This window comes from Patagioenas fasciata, chromosome 1 (assembly GCF_037038585.1).
Source record: "Patagioenas fasciata isolate bPatFas1 chromosome 1, bPatFas1.hap1, whole genome shotgun sequence".
NCBI classification, from domain to species: domain Eukaryota; kingdom Metazoa; phylum Chordata; class Aves; order Columbiformes; family Columbidae; genus Patagioenas; species Patagioenas fasciata.
Genome location: NC_092520.1, coordinates 214,434,616 through 214,451,006, shown reverse-complemented (window position 1 = coordinate 214,451,006; position 16,391 = coordinate 214,434,616). Strand labels below are relative to the sequence as shown.

At 56.0% G+C, this 16,391-nt stretch overlaps 2 protein-coding genes and 1 long non-coding RNA gene across 7 annotated transcripts in view; 1 reads left to right on the top strand and 2 right to left on the bottom strand.

Moving 5' to 3' along the window:
• TNPO3 (transportin 3) overlaps positions 1-1,662 on the bottom strand; it is a 36,694-nt gene extending 35,032 nt beyond the window's left edge. Inside the window, exon 1 of the mRNA XM_065842882.2 lies at positions 1,438-1,662. Within this exon, the coding sequence (XP_065698954.1) occupies positions 1,438-1,566 (129 nt within the window). The 5' untranslated portion in view covers positions 1,567-1,662. The remainder of the gene's footprint in view (positions 1-1,437) is intronic.
• A 7,632-nt stretch (positions 1,663-9,294) lies between these two features.
• TSPAN33 (tetraspanin 33) lies at positions 9,295-13,641 on the top strand. Of its 2 annotated transcripts, none has more exons than XM_071803565.1 (8): positions 9,295-9,523; positions 10,669-10,726; positions 10,925-11,052; positions 11,162-11,236; positions 11,326-11,421; positions 11,729-11,857; positions 12,346-12,507; positions 12,796-13,641. In XM_071803565.1, exons 2-8 carry the CDS (start codon positions 10,669-10,671, stop codon positions 12,895-12,897), a joined length of 750 nt encoding a protein of 249 aa, XP_071659666.1. In that variant the 5' UTR covers positions 9,295-9,523; the 3' UTR covers positions 12,898-13,641. The 2 variants fall into 2 exon arrangements, with proteins under 2 accessions (XP_071659666.1, XP_065693152.1); XM_065837080.2 differs by having other exon boundaries at positions 9,295-9,557.
• On the bottom strand, positions 10,259-16,378 carry LOC139826948 (uncharacterized). 4 transcript variants are annotated; one of them, XR_011737104.1, is made up of 3 exons: positions 16,292-16,378; positions 12,394-13,438; positions 10,259-11,575 (listed from the first exon to the last, which is right to left on the bottom strand). It is a non-coding gene; the product is annotated as an uncharacterized lncRNA (long non-coding RNA). The 4 variants fall into 4 exon arrangements; XR_011737106.1 differs by lacking the exon at positions 16,292-16,378 and adding an exon at positions 15,766-15,781; XR_011737107.1 differs by lacking the exon at positions 16,292-16,378 and adding an exon at positions 15,482-15,500.
• Between the last annotated feature and the right edge of the window lie 13 nt (positions 16,379-16,391).

Here is a 16,391-nt window from a genome sequence, read left to right as displayed (position 1 = left end):
GAGTCACAGGACATGGGGTAAAACTCATCGGGTTTCTCCTGGGAAGGCACCAAAGATTGTGGGGGAAGAGCAGAGGAGGAAAATGACGTCCCACGGTGCTGCAAAGGGCAGCGATGGAGCAGCACGGGGAGAAACGAGGGGCTTTGGAGAGGAGAAAAAACACATATCACAGAATCACAGGATGGTTGGGGTTGAAGGGACCTCTGGAGATCCCCCAGTCCAACCCCCCTGCTCACGCAGGGTCCCAGAGCAGATCACACAGGATCCCAGGGCTTTGAATGGCTCAGAGAAGGAGACTCCACACCCGCTCTGGGCAGCCTGGGCCAGGCTCTGGCACCTCCCAGCAAACAAGGTTCTGCTCATGTTCTCATGGAGCCTCCTGTGGTTCAGTCTGTGCCCGTTGCCCCTCACCCTGGCGCTGGGCACCACTGAACAGAGTCAAAACCAAAGTCACCCCCTGAGGGACCAAACCTACTTCCCCCAAGGGCAGAAAACACACATTGAATCAAAAATGTAGTCGTAAGGCTGAAGTTTGGGGAGAAACAGCTCGTTGTGGGTCGCATATAGACCCATATAGACCCCAAGGGGGCTTGTGCTCCCTCACCATCCCCCCGTCCCTTCCAAGTCGGGCCAAGCCCCAAATCTTTCCCCCCAATACCCTCCGGAGCCGTTCCCTGCATCAAACACCCTCAGCGTTGTGGTTAAAACCAACAAGAGGTGGCGGGAACGAACAGAGGCCTCGGCTGGGGCTCCCCGGGGATGGCGGGACCCCCAGCGCGGGACTCGAACCCGGGACCCCCAGCGCGGGACCCGAACACGGGGACCCCCAGCGCGGGACCCGAACACGGGGACCCCCAGCGCGGGACTCGAACACGGGGACCCCCAACGCGGGACTCGAACCCGGGGACCCCCAACGCGGGACTCGAACATGGGGACCCCCAACGCGGGACTCGAACCCGGGACTCGAACCCGGGGACCCCCAGCGCGGGACTCGAACCCGGGGACCCCCAGCGCGGGACTCGAACCCGGGGACCCCCAGCGCGGGACTCGAACCCGGGACTCGAACCCGGGGACCCCCAGCGCGGGACTCGAACCCGGGGACCCCCAACGCGGGACTCGAACCCGGGGACCCCCAACGCGGGACTCGAACCCGGGGACCCCCAGCGCGGGACTCGAACCCGGGGACCCCCAGCGCGGGACTCGAACCCGGGACCCCCAGCGCGGGACTCGAACCCGGGGACCCCCAGCGCGGGACTCGAACCCGGGACCCACTGGAGCCCCCGGGATGGAGCCTGAGGCGGGCCCGGGTCCCCCCGCGCGGCACCGGGCCCTGAGGAGGCACCAACGGCCCCCTGTGGGGCCACAGGAGGGAGTGACGCCCGCTCCGTCCCCTCACGCCCCTCGGTCCCCTCAGCCCCGCTCCCCGCCAGGCCTCACCGATCGCTGCAGCTCCCCCAGCCAGCAGCTGGCCCGCTCCTTGCCGCTGGGGTCCGGGTCGTGGTAAAGCGCCTGCACGGCCTGGTAAACCACCTGCAGGCTGGGCTTGGCCGCCCCGCCGCCCTCCATGGCCGCCGCCTCAGCGCCCGCCGCCGCCCGCCGCCATCTCCCTCCTCCGGCAACGGGACCGGGGCGGTGCGGCCGCGAAGGGCGTCCCCGCCGGAAACACGCGCCGGCTGCGCTTCCGGGACGCTTCACTTCCGGGACGCTGCGCTTCCGCTTCACTTCCGCCAGGGTCTCGTTGCTCCGCAGTTACTCCAGTCCCAGTCTGGGGGGTCCCATCGCCCCCCAGTTACCCCAGTCCCAGACTGGGGGGGGTCCCATCGCCCCAGTTATCCCAGTCCGAGGTTCCCTCAGTTACCCCAGTCCCAGTTTGGGGGGGTCCCATCGCCTCCCAGTCACCCCAGTCTCAGTTTGGGCCCCCCAGTTATCCCAGTCCCAGGCTGAGGGGGTGCCGTCACCTCCAGTTACCCCAGTCCCACTCTGGGGGTCCCATTGCCCCCCACTTACCTCAGTCTGAGGGGTTCCCATCGTTCCCCAGTTACCCCAGTCTCAAACTGGGGGAGTCCCACTGCCCCCCAGATACTCCGGTCCCAGACTGGGGGGCTCACATCCACCCCCCAGTTAGCCCAGTCCCAGTTTGGGCCCCCCCCAGTTAGCCCAGTCCCAAACGTGGGGGGTCCCAATGCCCCCCAGATACCCCAGTTCCAGCTTGGGCCCCCCCAGTTGCCCCAGTTCCAAACTGGGGGGGGTCCTATCACTCCCAGTTACCTCAGTCCCACTCTGGGGGTCCCATTGCCCCCCGCTTACCTCAGTCTGAGGGGTTCCCATCATCCTCCAGTTACCCCAGTCCCAAACTAGGGGGGTCCCAATACCCCCTAGATATCCCAGTCCGAGACTGGGGGGGTCCCATCCACCCCCCAGTTAGCCCAGTCCCAGTTTGGGGCCCCCCAGTTACCCCAGTCACAAACTGGGGGGGTCCTATCACCCCCAGTTACCCCAGTCCCATTCGGGGGGTCCCATTGCCCCCCACTTATCTCAGTCTGAGGGGTTCCCATCGTCCCCCAGTTATGCCAGTCCCAAACTGGGGGGGTCCCAATGGCCCCCAGATACCCCAGTCCCAAACTGGGGGGGTCCCAATACCCCCCAGATACCTCAGTCCCAGACTGGGGGCTCTCATCCACCCCCCAGTTATCCCAGTCCCAGTCTGGGGGTTCCATCGTCCCCTCAGTTATCCCAGTTTGAGGGGTCCCATCCACCCCCCAGCCCCAAACGCTGACCTGGGGCTGATCCAAACCCAAATTTGGCACAAATTCGTACAAATTTGGTCCAAATCCCAACTCTGGTAGGAGAGCGGGGACCCCCCTCGTTAAAACCAAGCGATCTGGCACAAAATGACCCCGAAAATGACAAGCGAGACCCAAAATTGAGCCGGTTTTTGGGGTGTCCTTGAGGAACACGGTGCAGGACAGGCCGGGCTGACCTGCGCCCCCCATCCAGCTTCGGGATCCGGGGGATACATATATAATTTAAATATATTAATTATGGATATATCACAATCCCAGCCCACGAGGCGTTCGTTGGGCAAATCCTTGGGGTCAAACCTCGTGGTATCTCTGGATAAACCAACAATGGAGGTTCTACCCCCTCTGTGTCCCCAAAATTCGTGCAGGACAAGGTCACGTTGGCCCGGAAGCCACAACGGCCATAATTTCTCTTAATTAGGATGGAGAATGATGGGTGTCACTCATCGGTCTCATTCCCTGTGTCACAGCCTTGTCTGGACACCCAACAAACCCCACCAGAACCGGGGGTGGTTGCACATCGACACCCAGACGGCGTTTGAGCGGGAGAAGGTTCCTCCAGGAGGGCCTCAAGGTGTCACCTCCAGCCCTGAGGGTCAATGACATGGACCCCACCCAACGGTTGGATTTTTGGGTGTAAACTCACAGCAGACACCCAAGTTGAGATCACACATCAACAAGAAGGAGCTTCTACAAGCCATGGGAAGTTCAGGAGCTCGTAGGGATCCTGTGAGGCCATGTCCCAGGTTTGTTGTAATTAACTGACCCTGTCCAACCACCCCAGAAGCTCAGCTCGCGGTGGTTACTCATGACGAGGCACCTCGTTTCTTGATACGTGAAGTTTTACACCATCAGGCCATGGCCCAATGACCCATGGAGACGCCTTCAGCCTACGTAGGGGACTCACAGGAGGAAGATGACAACGAGGATTGTGGTAACGAGCTCCTGGTGATCTTTGGGTCATCCTTGGGGTGGGAAGGTTCCCCATTGTGGGGGTGACCATGGGATAAACCTCTACCGGCTCCTTCCCTGTTGGGTACTGGATCCATTGCTGGAGACGCACCCTTCAAATATGGAGTTTGGAAGATGGGGGGAGTCCTCTCCTGCTCCCCAGTGCACTCCAGAAGATGCTGGTGGTCACGGCACACCGTGGCTGGTCAAAGGGGCCACCTGGGACATGAAGGCTTGGTCTGATGACACAGGTCTAGGGCTACAGATGGTGGATCCAGGTGGAATCACAGAATGTCAGGATTGGAGGGACCTCAAAAGATCATCCAGTCCAACCCCCCAAGCAGATGTCCCAAAGACCTCAGAAGAGCGCTGATGTTAATCTACGTGACACACGTGTCCTCCCACTTCCAACGGCGTGATGGTGCCACATGCCCGTCTAAGACAGCCTGAGGGGTGATAGAAGCCCAAAGAATTTGGTGGACCTTCCACATCCCTCGTGACCCCCAGCCCGATGGTTTTCCTGAAGGAACTTCCGAAAGCTCAACCAGAACTTGGCTCTTGGACAAGTGAGTCCCAAACCTCAACCAGTCCCTGCCCGTATCACGGGTGGCAACGTCACCTTGATGGCGTGGTCGTTGATTGAGGCAATGGTCTTGATGATGACTGGTTGATTGATGACTGGCCTTTATTGTCCAATCCGGACAAGTTTTGATGGTGTAACTTCAACTTTGGGTACCAAAGATGATCCTCAGTGGCCCATTGGACGAACTGTCCAGGTGAATCATCTGCTGTGAGACTGTTCTCCTTCCAAACACCTCTTGGAAGATGCTCAACCATCTGGGGAACAAAGATCTCGTTTCTGAGCAGCGAAGCGACCAAGCACCCGTTGCCCAGGTTGTCCTCCCGGTTCCTCAATCCCACCTCGTTCCTCCTCCCAGAGTCAAACCAATGTGGGGCCAACCAGGAGTTCCAGATGAAGAAGAGTTTGGGGGGAAAACTCCTCTAATTTCCTTTCCCTCTCATAATTGTTAGCATATAACAATTAGGTCTTGTTTATTAGTGATCACAATGCTCGTTACCTTCTCCTGGGGCTGGATCATCCAACCTACCATGTGACCTCTCCATTGGGTAACAAATCGGGTTGTTGAGTTGCTTCACCCCCATTAGATCCCAAATTTGGGCAGTCACCAGAATCCACCCCAGAGCATCCTGGGATCAACCTCGTTAGGTGTAATTACCCCCCAGCACCCCAACTATCGACTTTCGGGAGTGTTACAACACCCCAGGACACAAATTTCTAATCCCTGCCTGCTTTACCTATCACAGGGATTATAGTAATGTATAGTGACCTGTAGTAAAGAAAATACAGATTAATATAGTAATTACTAATAGCAATCTGTATTATTGCTAGTAATCCATATTATTACCCTTACTATTAATCTGTATTATTGCCACTAATGTTAATGTTAATAATTACTCATATTAATAGCATTTTATACTATTGTGATAGCAGACAGTAGTAGTCATTAATAGGAATAGTAATTAATAAAAATACTAATTTGTAGTAATTTTAATACAGAAATTAATGGAAACGAAGCCACCAAGCCCTTGCGTCTGGTGGGATCCACGACCGCGTGATATACAAAAATAGTTATGTATAGATTTTTAGATATTTATAGTTCTATATTGATATTTAGATATTTATAGTTATGTATCAGTATTTAGATATATACGGTTATATATGGCTATTTAGATATTTCTAGTTATATAAGAATATTTAGGTATTTATAGTTATAAATGGATATTTAGCTATCTACAGTTATCCATGAAAATTTAGATATGTATCATTACATATGGATACGTAGATATTTATAGTTCTATATTGATATTTAGATATTTGTAGTTATACATTGATATCTCTATTTGGGCACAAGTAACAGTTCACACATCTACAGTTACGCCACCAGCTGGAATTCAGTAAGAACTTGCAATATTAATACATTTGCTTTACGTATCTATATATACATATATAGATATACATATATATATCTATATGTATATATATATATACTTTCCTAGTGGCAATTATGTAGTGACTTGGTAGGTAGATAGACAGAATATTATTCTATTCTATTCTATTCTATTCTATTCTATTCTATTCTATTCTATTCTATTCTATTCTATTCTATTCTATTCTATTCTATTCTATTCTACTCTAGCATAGTATAGTATAGTGTAGTATAGTATAGTACAGTATAGTACATTACAATATATGATATTACATTATCTATATTACATTAATCATATCGATTTTGGATATAATAAAATATATAAACTAATTAGATTTTTTACATAATATAAACCACGTGATTATTGTATTTTCTGGAAATAATATAAAATTATACAAATATCAGCCATCCGGGGCTGGGGGGGCTCGAACCACGGATCCACTGGGTGGCGCGGCTACCGGCTGGGCCGGGCTGGCCCCGCCCACAGACGCGCCCCCGACACGCCCCTCCAATGACCACGCCCCTTCAGTCGTCCCGCCCATTTACGAGCCCCCCACTGCGTGGACACGCCCCCTCGTGACCACACCCCTTTCTCACGTGTCCCTCCCGTGTTCCGCACAGCGGAGCGTGGCTCGGGCGGGACACACGTGTCTGTCCCCTCCCTGTCCCCGTCACTACCCGGTCTTTGTCCCCACCCTGTCCCTGTCCCGTCCTTGTCCCGGTCCCCACCCTACCCCTGTCACCGCCAGGAGCTCCCGCCCCTATCCCCACGCGTGTCCCCGCACGGTGGTGGCACCTGACCGAGGACTGCCGGGGAGGGACATGTGTTCCCCCCACCCATAAGCTCGGTGACACCCGTGTCTCCCCGCTCGTGTCCCACATCCCGTTAATTCCCCTGCTGGAGGCTGCTGGTGGCACATAGGATGGGGACAGCAGAGTGACATTAGGGGTCACCTGTCCCCAAAACCCCTTTTTGCTGCCCAGCTGCGGGATTTGGGGACGTCCCTTGGCCAATGTCCCTTTCTTGGGAGGCTGCCGGGGGGGACCAGGGTTGGGGTCCCCCTGGCGGTGTCACACTGTGGTCAAGGGGACAGGAGGGACAAACAGGCAGGGGGGGGTGGGACACGCAGGCAGGGGACAGCAAAGGCAGCGGGGTGTCCCCTGAGACCCCCAGGTCAGGGGGAACAGTAGCACGACCCCCGATGGAGGAAGATGTAGATGGGTGTCACCTCAACCATGGGGACATGTCCATAGGGGGACATCCACGGGGACATGTGCACGGAGACACACCACGTAGATCGATGTACAGATCTGATTGATGAACATATAGATCAGCTGGGTGGATGGACAGATCTGATGGGTCAATGGGTAGATCCGGTGGGTGGATGGACAGATTTGATTGGTCAATGGGTAGATCCAGTGGGGGGATGGACAGATCTGATGGGTCAATGGGTAGATTCAGTGGATGAATGAATAGATCTGATGTCCCAATGGGTAGGTCCGGTGGGTGGACGGACAGATCTGATGGGTCAGTGGGTAGATCCAGTGGGTGGATGGATAGATCTGATGGATCAGTGGGTAGATCTGGTGGGTGGACATGCAGATCTCACATCTGGACATATAAATCTGGTGGTTGCACACATAGATCTGATAGGTGGTTATAAAACCGATGGGTAGACATGTCGTTCTGATGGGTGGACGTACAGATTTGATGGGTAGACACATGGATCTATGGGCAGACGTGTAGATCTGATGGCTGGGCACAGATCTCACACCTGGATGTATAGATCTGGTGGGTGGACGTATAGATCTGATGGACCCATGTGTAAATTTGACAGGTGGATGTACAGATCTGGTGGATGGACACGTAGATCTGATGGATGGTTGCGTGCATCCGATGGGCGGAGGTACAGATCTCACGGCTGGACATCTGGATCTGGTGGGTGGATACATGGATCTGATGGGTGGACATGTAGATCTGATGAGGGACATCTAGATGTGACGGCTGGACACAGATCTGGTGGATGGACATAGAGATCTGACAGGTGGACACACAGATCTGACGGCTGGACATATGGATTGGGTGGGCGGACATATAAATCTGGTGGGACACACACAAATCTGGCAGGTGGACATAGAGATGGGACAGATGGACACATAGATTTGACAGGAGGACCATCCATGGAGCGACATGGGCACCTTCTTCTTCATGGATGAGGCAGCAGCGTGGGGACCAGGGAACGTCCAACCCCATCAAGACCTCGTGGGCTGCCTGAAGTGGCTTCTCTGGAGACCCAGGAACATCAACGGCAGCATTTTTGGGACCACGAGAGCTTATTCCAGTAGCACCCAAAGCAAACACCTCCCTGGGTGGTGGGACCTGCTGGGTGGTGGCACCTCGGTGTCCCCAGAAGCAAGTTGGGGATTTTTGGTTTCAGTTCTTCTTCCTGAAGTTCTCGCCTTGTTTCAGGAAGGGCTGTTTCGGTGCCGGCAGCTGCTCCCCGGGGGTTTCCAGCCTTGACGAACCCTGGCACGGGAGATAAATAATAATAAATATAATAATAAATGTATTAAATATAATAATAATCACAGGGCGGTGGTCCCTGTAAACAAAGGGCACCTGTCCCCACGATGGCACGGCCAGGCCACGCTGATGGGACAGCTCTTGCCTCTCCCACGCCAGCCACGAAAACCAAAAGCATGATGCAAAAATTCAGAAGAAAATCAGAATTTGAGATTTGGATCCGATTCCCTGTGTTGAGCTGGTAATTAATGCAAATGAGGCGAGCAGATGGAACATGAGGGGTGGAGTGTTGTGGTAGAGGAAGGTTCCATCCTCCTCTTTGGCTTTTTGGGGGGGTCACGCTGGACAGCCGAAAATAAAGGGAAAAACAACGAAATCCACCAAAGCGTCCCGTTTTTTACGCAGCTTGCAGATTTTTGCAGCCAACAGGGAAACTGCAGAGGTTTTGGGCTCTCACTTCCCTGTGTTGTGAGGTCACTGCCTGTTTTGCCTGATTTCAGCAAATTTGGTGTCATAGATGCTTCTTTTGGGGTGATTTCTGTGAATTTGGTGCTACAGCAGCGCCCTTTTGGGGAACAGGCAAATCACTACAGTTGAGTGTGTTTGAGGGACGAGGGCCCTCCTGTGTCCCTGCTGTCCCCTCGAGTCCCTCCCAAGGGCTGTCGCTGAAGGCAGAAATCAATTATAAATTATAATTGTAATTATAAATGCAACTGTTCCCCCATCATCACCCCAGGGCTGGGAGTCTCTGGGGCAGGAACAGCACGAGTCAGGAAGTTTTGGGGAAAGCGGCGCTGCGGGGTCACCCGGGAGGGATTTTCCTCCCTGGCTCATCTTGCGGTTGGAGAAGTGGGTGCGCTGGCCCTTTAAGGCGGCGCGGCGCCGCGAACAGGTGCGGCGGGGACACACGGGTGGAAACAGCGGCGGATGAGCGACGGGGCGCGTCACCAATGGGAAGGCAAAGTGAGACAGACGGACCAATGAGCGAAGGAAGGGGGTTGGACCCTGCCTGGCTGAGCTGCGCTCGCTGCGGGGGTGCGAAGTGGGGTCGGGTGACTCCGTGACCGGCTCGGTTGGGCTCGGCTCGGTTCGGTCAGGCTCGGCACCATTCGGCTGAGCTCGGCTCGACTCGACTCGACTCGGCTCGGCTGAGCTCGGCCCGGGGCCATGGCGAGGCGGGCGGCGGGCGGCCTCGGTCCCCATGGGGACGATTTCTCCTTCGTCAGCCCGGTGGTGAAGTACGTGCTCTTCTTCTTCAACATGCTCTTCTGGGTGAGTGACAGCGGGACCCCCACCCCCGGGGAGGACACCGGCGACCCCCCCCCATCCCTGGGGGTGACACTGGGGCGCCCCCCTATCCCCGGAAACCCACCGGCAACCTGCCATCCCATGGGCTCGCTGGGGGCCCCGGGCTGTCCCCGTCCCTGACCCCACTGGGACCCCCCACCCTCCGGGAGTTCATCGGGACCCCCCGGATGCTGGGACCCCCCCCCTCCATCCCTGGAGCCTCCATCCCCGGGGGTTCCCCGGGACACCCCATCCCAAAACCCCCAGATAACCCCCATCATCCCCAGGACCTCACTGGGACAGCCCTTTATTGCCCCACATACCTGAAGACTTTTGGGGTACCCATACTCCTGGTGTCACCCCTGGGTGTCCTCTGCCCCCCCCCCCCCCAAGCTGTTGCTTCCCATCCGCAAACTCACCCTTTGGGGTGTCACAGCCCTTTTGGGGTGTCCTCCTGCTGCCACCGAGGGCAGGGACACTGGGAGCCCCCGAGTATGGGGGTGACACATGTGGGGGACCCACCCGCCACGTGCTATCATCACCCAAATGATGGCCTCTGGGCCTGATCCTGACTCTGTGCAGGTGACAACCCCGCAGAACAGGGGGGGCACACAGACCCCTCTTGTCCCCAGCCCATCCCCAGGGACACCTCCTGCACGGGAGATAGGATTTCCCATGTTTTGGAGTATTTTTGAATTTTCTTTAATGTTTTTGAGCATTTTTTAAAGTTTGGGGGTGAATTTTTTTAATGTTTGGGGGGGCGGGTACTTTGGGGCTTTTTCGAGGGTCAGAATTTTTTAGAGGGCTGTTTCCCTATTTCAAATCACGTTTTTGAGGAAGTTTCTCATTTCCAACGATCCACGTCCCAACCACCCACAGTGGGGGAGGGCTGTTGCGGAGGGGGGTGACAGAGGTGGGGACATGCCGGTGCCATTGGCGGTGGGCTCTGTCCCACCTGTGACACCAAAGCACCATGACCTGGCTCTGTAGAGGGGTGATGAGGGGAAACTGAGGCAGCGGGTCTGTCTCTGGTGCCAGGACACCCCAAGTGGGAAGGGGGGGCTCACAATTTCTCCCCCCACATCCCGCTCTGCAGATGATCTCGATGGTGATGGTGGCGGTGGGGGTCTACGCGCGGCTGCTGAAGCACGCAGGTGAGGTTGGGGGACCTGGTGGGGGGACACAGCGAGTGTCACACCCCCAGGGCCCCCCAGCCTGGCTGGGGGAGAGTGGGACCGATCGTGAGTCGGCACCATGGTGGGGGTGACCATGAGGGGGTGATGGTGTGGGCTGCCCTGTGCCCCCGGGGATGTGGGGTGCTGGGGGGCTGCCGGTGACACTCGCTGCGGCAGAGGCGGCGATGGCCTGCCTGGCGGTGGACCCCGCCATCTTGCTGGTCGTGGTGGGCGTCCTCACCTTCCTCATCACCTTCTGCGGCTGCGTCGGCTCCTTGCGGGAGAACATCTGTCTGCTGCAGACGGTGAGTCCTCGGGGACGGCGGGTCCCTTTGGGGTGTCCCCCCTGCCCGGCATGGGACCGCGGTGTCTCTGCTGTGGCCCGCCCCGCCATCACCTTCCTCTCGCCCACAGTTCTCCATCTGCCTGACCATCATCTTCCTCCTGCAGCTGGCAGCCGGCGTGCTGGGCTTCGTCTTCTCTGATAAGGTATCGCTGTAGGGGAAGAGCGGTGGGGGGCTGGATGACCCCCAGCCTGTCCTGTTGGGTGACAACCTCGTTGATGTCCCACTCCGCAGGCTCGTGGAAAGGTCAGCGAGATCATCAATGGTGCCATTGTGCATTACCGGGATGACCTTGACCTGCAGAACCTCATCGACTTTGGGCAGAAGGAGGTGTGGGGGGGACACGGGGGCCAGGATCTCCTCTGTTGGACAAGGACGTGTGGGTCAGGCTTGGGGGATCTTGGGTCTTTCTTTAAATCCGTGGGGTACCCCATGTTGGGCACGCTGGGTGGCTCCTCCAGGATTTGATGTTTGTGGTGATGCCCTGGTTGGGGAAAGAAAAAGGGGGAGAGTGGAAATGGCTCTCGCTTGCTGGTCGTGAAGTCTGCAGTCCTGTGTCCCGTTGTCACACCACCCCTGTCACCCCCTTGCTGTGGGACCAGGGTCCACACTGAGCGCCCCGTCCCCTTCCCCACAGTTCAGCTGCTGCGGGGGTGTCTCCTACAAGGACTGGTCGCAGAACATGTACTTCAACTGCACCACCACCAACCCCAGCCGTGAGCGCTGCTCCGTGCCCTTCTCCTGCTGCCTGCGGGATGACGGCGAGGTGAGGACGGCGTCTTTGGGGACACCAGGTGTCCTTGGGTGACCCACACTCTGCACCCTGTTCCTTGGGGCTGGGCTGAGCCTGGAGTTCCCTCCGCAAGAGAGGGGACCCACCACTGGCAACATATAGAACCCTACACCACCCTCTGGGTTTGGGGACCCCTAGCTGGGGGTGCTGCAGGGGGGTCGGGGTGAATTCCCCCTTCATGGGACGGTGTGGGGGCTTTTTGCAGGCAGGCAGGGACCCTTGGCAATCCCCCACCCAGGTATTGTCCCTTTTGGGTGCTGGGGGTGTTCAGGGAGCCCAGCGCGGGAGGGATGGGGCTGGGGACACCAAGGATGGGCTGGCCCAAAGGAAGGGGACACCCCGAATGGTGCCAAAGGCAGGGCTTCTGTTGCCCCACAGCTGCCCCCCAAGAGGCAGGGGACCCCCCCAGCCCAGTGCATTTTGTCCCCAGCCTCTCTATGTCCTGTCCCTCCTTGTCCCAGGCTGTCATCAACACCATGTGCGGGCAGGGCATGCAGGCCATGAGCTACCTGGAAGCCAGCGCCTTCATCTACACCAACGGCTGCATCGACAAGCTGGTCAACTGGATCCACAGCAACCTCTTCCTGCTGGGGGGCATCGCCCTGGGGCTGGCTGTCCCCCAGGTAATCAGAGCTGTGTGCCCTGGGGACTGGGGGGTGAAGGGACCGTCCTGCAACTCTGCTTTGCTCGCTGTGTCATCTGGGAGTTGCCTTAATGATGAGTCTAATTGTAACCCCAGGGGTAAAGGGCAAGATTTGGGGTGCTGTGCAAATATTAGGCACATTGTTGCATGGAGATGTGTAAACCACTTGTGGGATGGTGGGGTGATGCTGCCTGGTGTCCCTCAGCATCCTCCTGTCCTTCTCTTCCTCATCCTTTCCTCTTCTTCCTCTTCCTCCCCTCTCTTGCAGCTGGTGGGCATCCTGCTGGCTCAGATCCTCATCAACCAGATCAGAGACCAAATCAAGCTGCAGTTCTACAACCAGCAACACCGGGCAGACCCTTGGTACTGAGCCCCGGCACATCGCAGCAGCGCCAGTGTCCATCCCCGCGGCACAGGAGGAGCCGGGACTTCAGTGGTGGTTTTGCCAAACCCCGGATCTGTGGGGAGAGCTGGAGGGGCTTTGCTGGAGAAGAGGGAGGTTGGAGCGGGACTACAGCCGCCCGGATCTGTGCGCGGTGGCTGCCCTCCTGTGGAGAGGGACGCATGGGGACTCTGTGGCTTTGGCAGCTGGTGCGAGAGCTGGGCTGTGCCGTGCTGCTTGCGGGACTGAGCCACCCCGTGAACTGCTGTCTGTCTGTCTGTCCTGGGAGACTGAGAACTGGTGCGCAGGTCGTGCACAAAGCAGGTTTGCACTTGGACACGCTTCCCATCTCTTGTGCTGTAGATGGGTGTCCGTCCATCTGTCCGTCCATCTCCTCGTCCATGCACTGAGCTGCCTTCACCCGAGGCTGGGCTGGCTCCAGATTGGGGACCTGCCCCCTGTCCATGGGCGCTGCAGCCCCTGCCTGGTGGGGACAGACACTTCTGAAGCCATTGCTGATATGTCCACCCTGGAAGAAGAAGGAACAGGAAGGTGAGGACCCCACATTATCCGAGGGTGTGGGTCCCATTTCTGCCCTGAGGGGCTTGAACCCCTCCACAGGGTGCTGAGCCCCATGTGGAGGGGGGGACAGATGCTGTCCCCTCTCATGCGGGGACAGTGTCATGAGATTTCCCTTTGCTTTCATGGAGAATAAAGAGAGATAAGGCTGGATGCTGTGGTCCCTGCTGCATAGTGAGGGGGCTGCTTAATCAGCGGGGGGGCAACACCATGGGGGGGACAATGCCATGGCTCGGAGGGGACAGTGTCAAGTCCAGCCCCTTCTCGTGCAGTGCCCCCCTCATCTCAACAGCACAGTGCTGGGGGGGCCCCCAAAAAATGGGGGAAAGGGGCAGCACAACCAGCTGGTAGAGAACCCCCCAGCAAGGAAAATTTGGAGGGGTGTTCTCTGCCCCACTCGGGGGCAGGGGTGACTTTGGGCAAGGCGGGGGACCTGAATTCCACCCCAGGAAAGAGTCTATGAAATTTTGGGGTGCCCTGAGCTTGGGGGAGCACCGCTGCCCCCCAGCATTGCAGGTCCCGGCCTCGCTGCCGCTTTTCGGAGCTGTCGCAAATTGTGGGTGGAGGATTTCTTTCCTCCTCGGGCTGGGTGGTCCCCCCGCCGCGGAGGGAGTCGGGACGTGGCCCAGCGCCGGCTCTTTGTGTGCGGCCGGGAGGCACCGGGGAAACCTCCTTCTGCTGATTTGGGCCCCCCCGTGTGACCCCCCATCCAGCTTTTGGCCAGAGTTGTTGGGGACCAAGGTGACCCTGGCTGTCCCTGGTCCCCTCCAGCATCCCCAGGCTGGGTACTCTGGGAAAACTACCCCGAACTGTCCCTTTTGTGCCCCAAAAAATGACTTTTCTTCCTCCCTCCCCAAATATTTCTTCCCCTAAAATGCAACATCAGAAAAGTCCCACCCCAAAAAACAACAGCTCTCCCCCCCCAAATGCTTCTTTTTCCCCAAAAAGCAACTTTACCCCCCCCAAATGTGATTCCTCACCCCAAAGAGCAATTTCTCCCCCCAAAAGCAATCACTCCGCTAAAGAATAAATCTCCCCCTGCTAAGTTATTTTTCCTCCTCCCAAATTACTTTTCTCCCCAAAACTTCTCCTCCAAACATCTACTTCTCCCCCGAAAAGCAAGTTCTCTCCCAAGAGCGGCTTCTCCCCCCAAAAGTGACTGAAAAGCAACTTTTCTCCCTTCAAAAGTAACTTTTGTCCCCCCACAGTAAACTCCCCTCCTCCAAAAGTAACTCCCCCTCAAAACAAGTAACTTTTCTCCTTAAAGAAATCACTTTTCTTTGCCAAAAAGCAACTTTTCTCCCCCCAGAAGTGACTCTTGTGCCCAAGAAACAACTTTCCCCCCCTAAAAGTTTTGTCCCCCCAAAAGTTACCCCTCAAAAAAGTGACTTTTCTCCCCCAAAAGCAACTTCTCCCCCCAAGAGTGCCTTATCTTCCCCTAAAAGTAACTTCCCCTCCCCAAAAAAGTGACTTTTATTGCCAAATACACATTTTCTCCCCCCCACAAAATACATTTTGCCTCCCCGTTTTTCCTCACAAAAGCGGCTTCTCCCCTCAAATGCAACTTTTCTCCTCCGAAAATCAACTTTTCCTGCTCCAAAAGAAACTTCTCTCTGCTAAAAAAGACACTTCTCTCTTCCAATAAAGTGCCTTTTGTTCCCAAAAAGCAACTTTTCTCCCCATAAAGTCGCTTCTCTTCCCCAAGAGCAACTTTTCTCAACCCAAAAAGTAACTTTCCCCCCTAAAAGTGACTTCCCCCCCAATCCAACTTTCCCTAAAAGTGACTTATCTCCCTAAACCCCAACTTTTCTTCTCTAAGAAAGCAACTTCTCTGCTCAAAAAGCAACTTTTCCCCCCGAAAAGTAACTTTTTGCTCCCCAAAAGAACTTTTATTCTCCCCAAATCCTGCTCCTCTCCCTCAAAAAGCCACTTCCCCCCCCCAAAACTCTCCAATCTCCCCCCTCAAATCCAACTTCTGTCCGAAAAAAACAACCTTTCTCCTCCAAAAACGCGGCTCCTCCCCTTTCCAAAGCATCATTTCCCCTCCCAAAAGCCACTTCTCCCTCCCCAAAACCAACTTTCCCCTCACAAAACCCAACATTTTCCCCCCCAAAACCAACTTTTCCCCTCCTCCAGCACCCCCCCCTTTGGGATAACATCCCTCAATCCCCCCCTTTCCTCCTCAAAACCCCAACTTTTCTCCGCAAAACCCCCACTTTCCTCCTCCAAAACTCGCCCCCTCCCTGCCCGCTCGAAAAAAAGTAACTTTTTCCTCACAAAAAGCTACTTTTCTCCCTCAGAAGCGAGCTATCCCCTTTCTTTGTCACCCTTCCCTTTTCCTCCTCAAAATCCCCACTTTCCTGCTCAAAACCCCAACTTTTCTCCTCAAACCCCCCACTTGCCTTCTCTAAAACTCATCCCCTCCCTGCCCGCTCGAAAAAAAAGGAACTTTTTCCTCACAAAAAGCTACTTTTCTCCTCAGGAGCGAGCCAGCCCCCTTTCCTCCCCCAAGCCCCCACTTTTCTGCTTGAAACCGCGACTTTTCTCCTCAAAACCCCAACTTTTCTCCGCAAAACCCCCACTTCCCTTCTCTAAAACTCACCCCCTCCCTGCCCGCTCGAAGAAAAGTAACTTTTTCCTCACAAAAAGCTACTTTTCTCCTCAGGAGCGAGCTATCCCCTTTTCCTTCTCAACTCCCCCTTTCCTCCTTAACACCCCGACTTTTCTCCTCAAAACCTCCACTTTCCTCCTCAACAACTCGTCCCCTCCCTGCCCGCTCGAAAAAAAGGAACTTTTTCCTCACAAAAAGCTACTTTTCTCCTCAACGAAGCGCTGCCCCCCCCCTCCCTGCGCCGCGTCTCCTCAGCCCGCCCCGGCGGGGGGCGCGGGGCCGGGCCGCGCTG

Coding starts and splice junctions, on each gene's coding strand:
- TSPAN33 (XM_065837080.2), top strand. CDS start 9,453: ATGGCGAGGCGGGCGGCGGGCGGCCTCGGTCCCCATGGGGACGATTTC. Junction 9,558..10,668: donor TCTTCAACATGCTCTTCTGG/GTGAGTGACAGC, acceptor CCCGCTCTGCAG/ATGATCTCGATGGTGATGGT. Junction 11,422..11,728: donor TCGACTTTGGGCAGAAGGAG/GTGTGGGGGGGA, acceptor CCTTCCCCACAG/TTCAGCTGCTGCGGGGGTGT.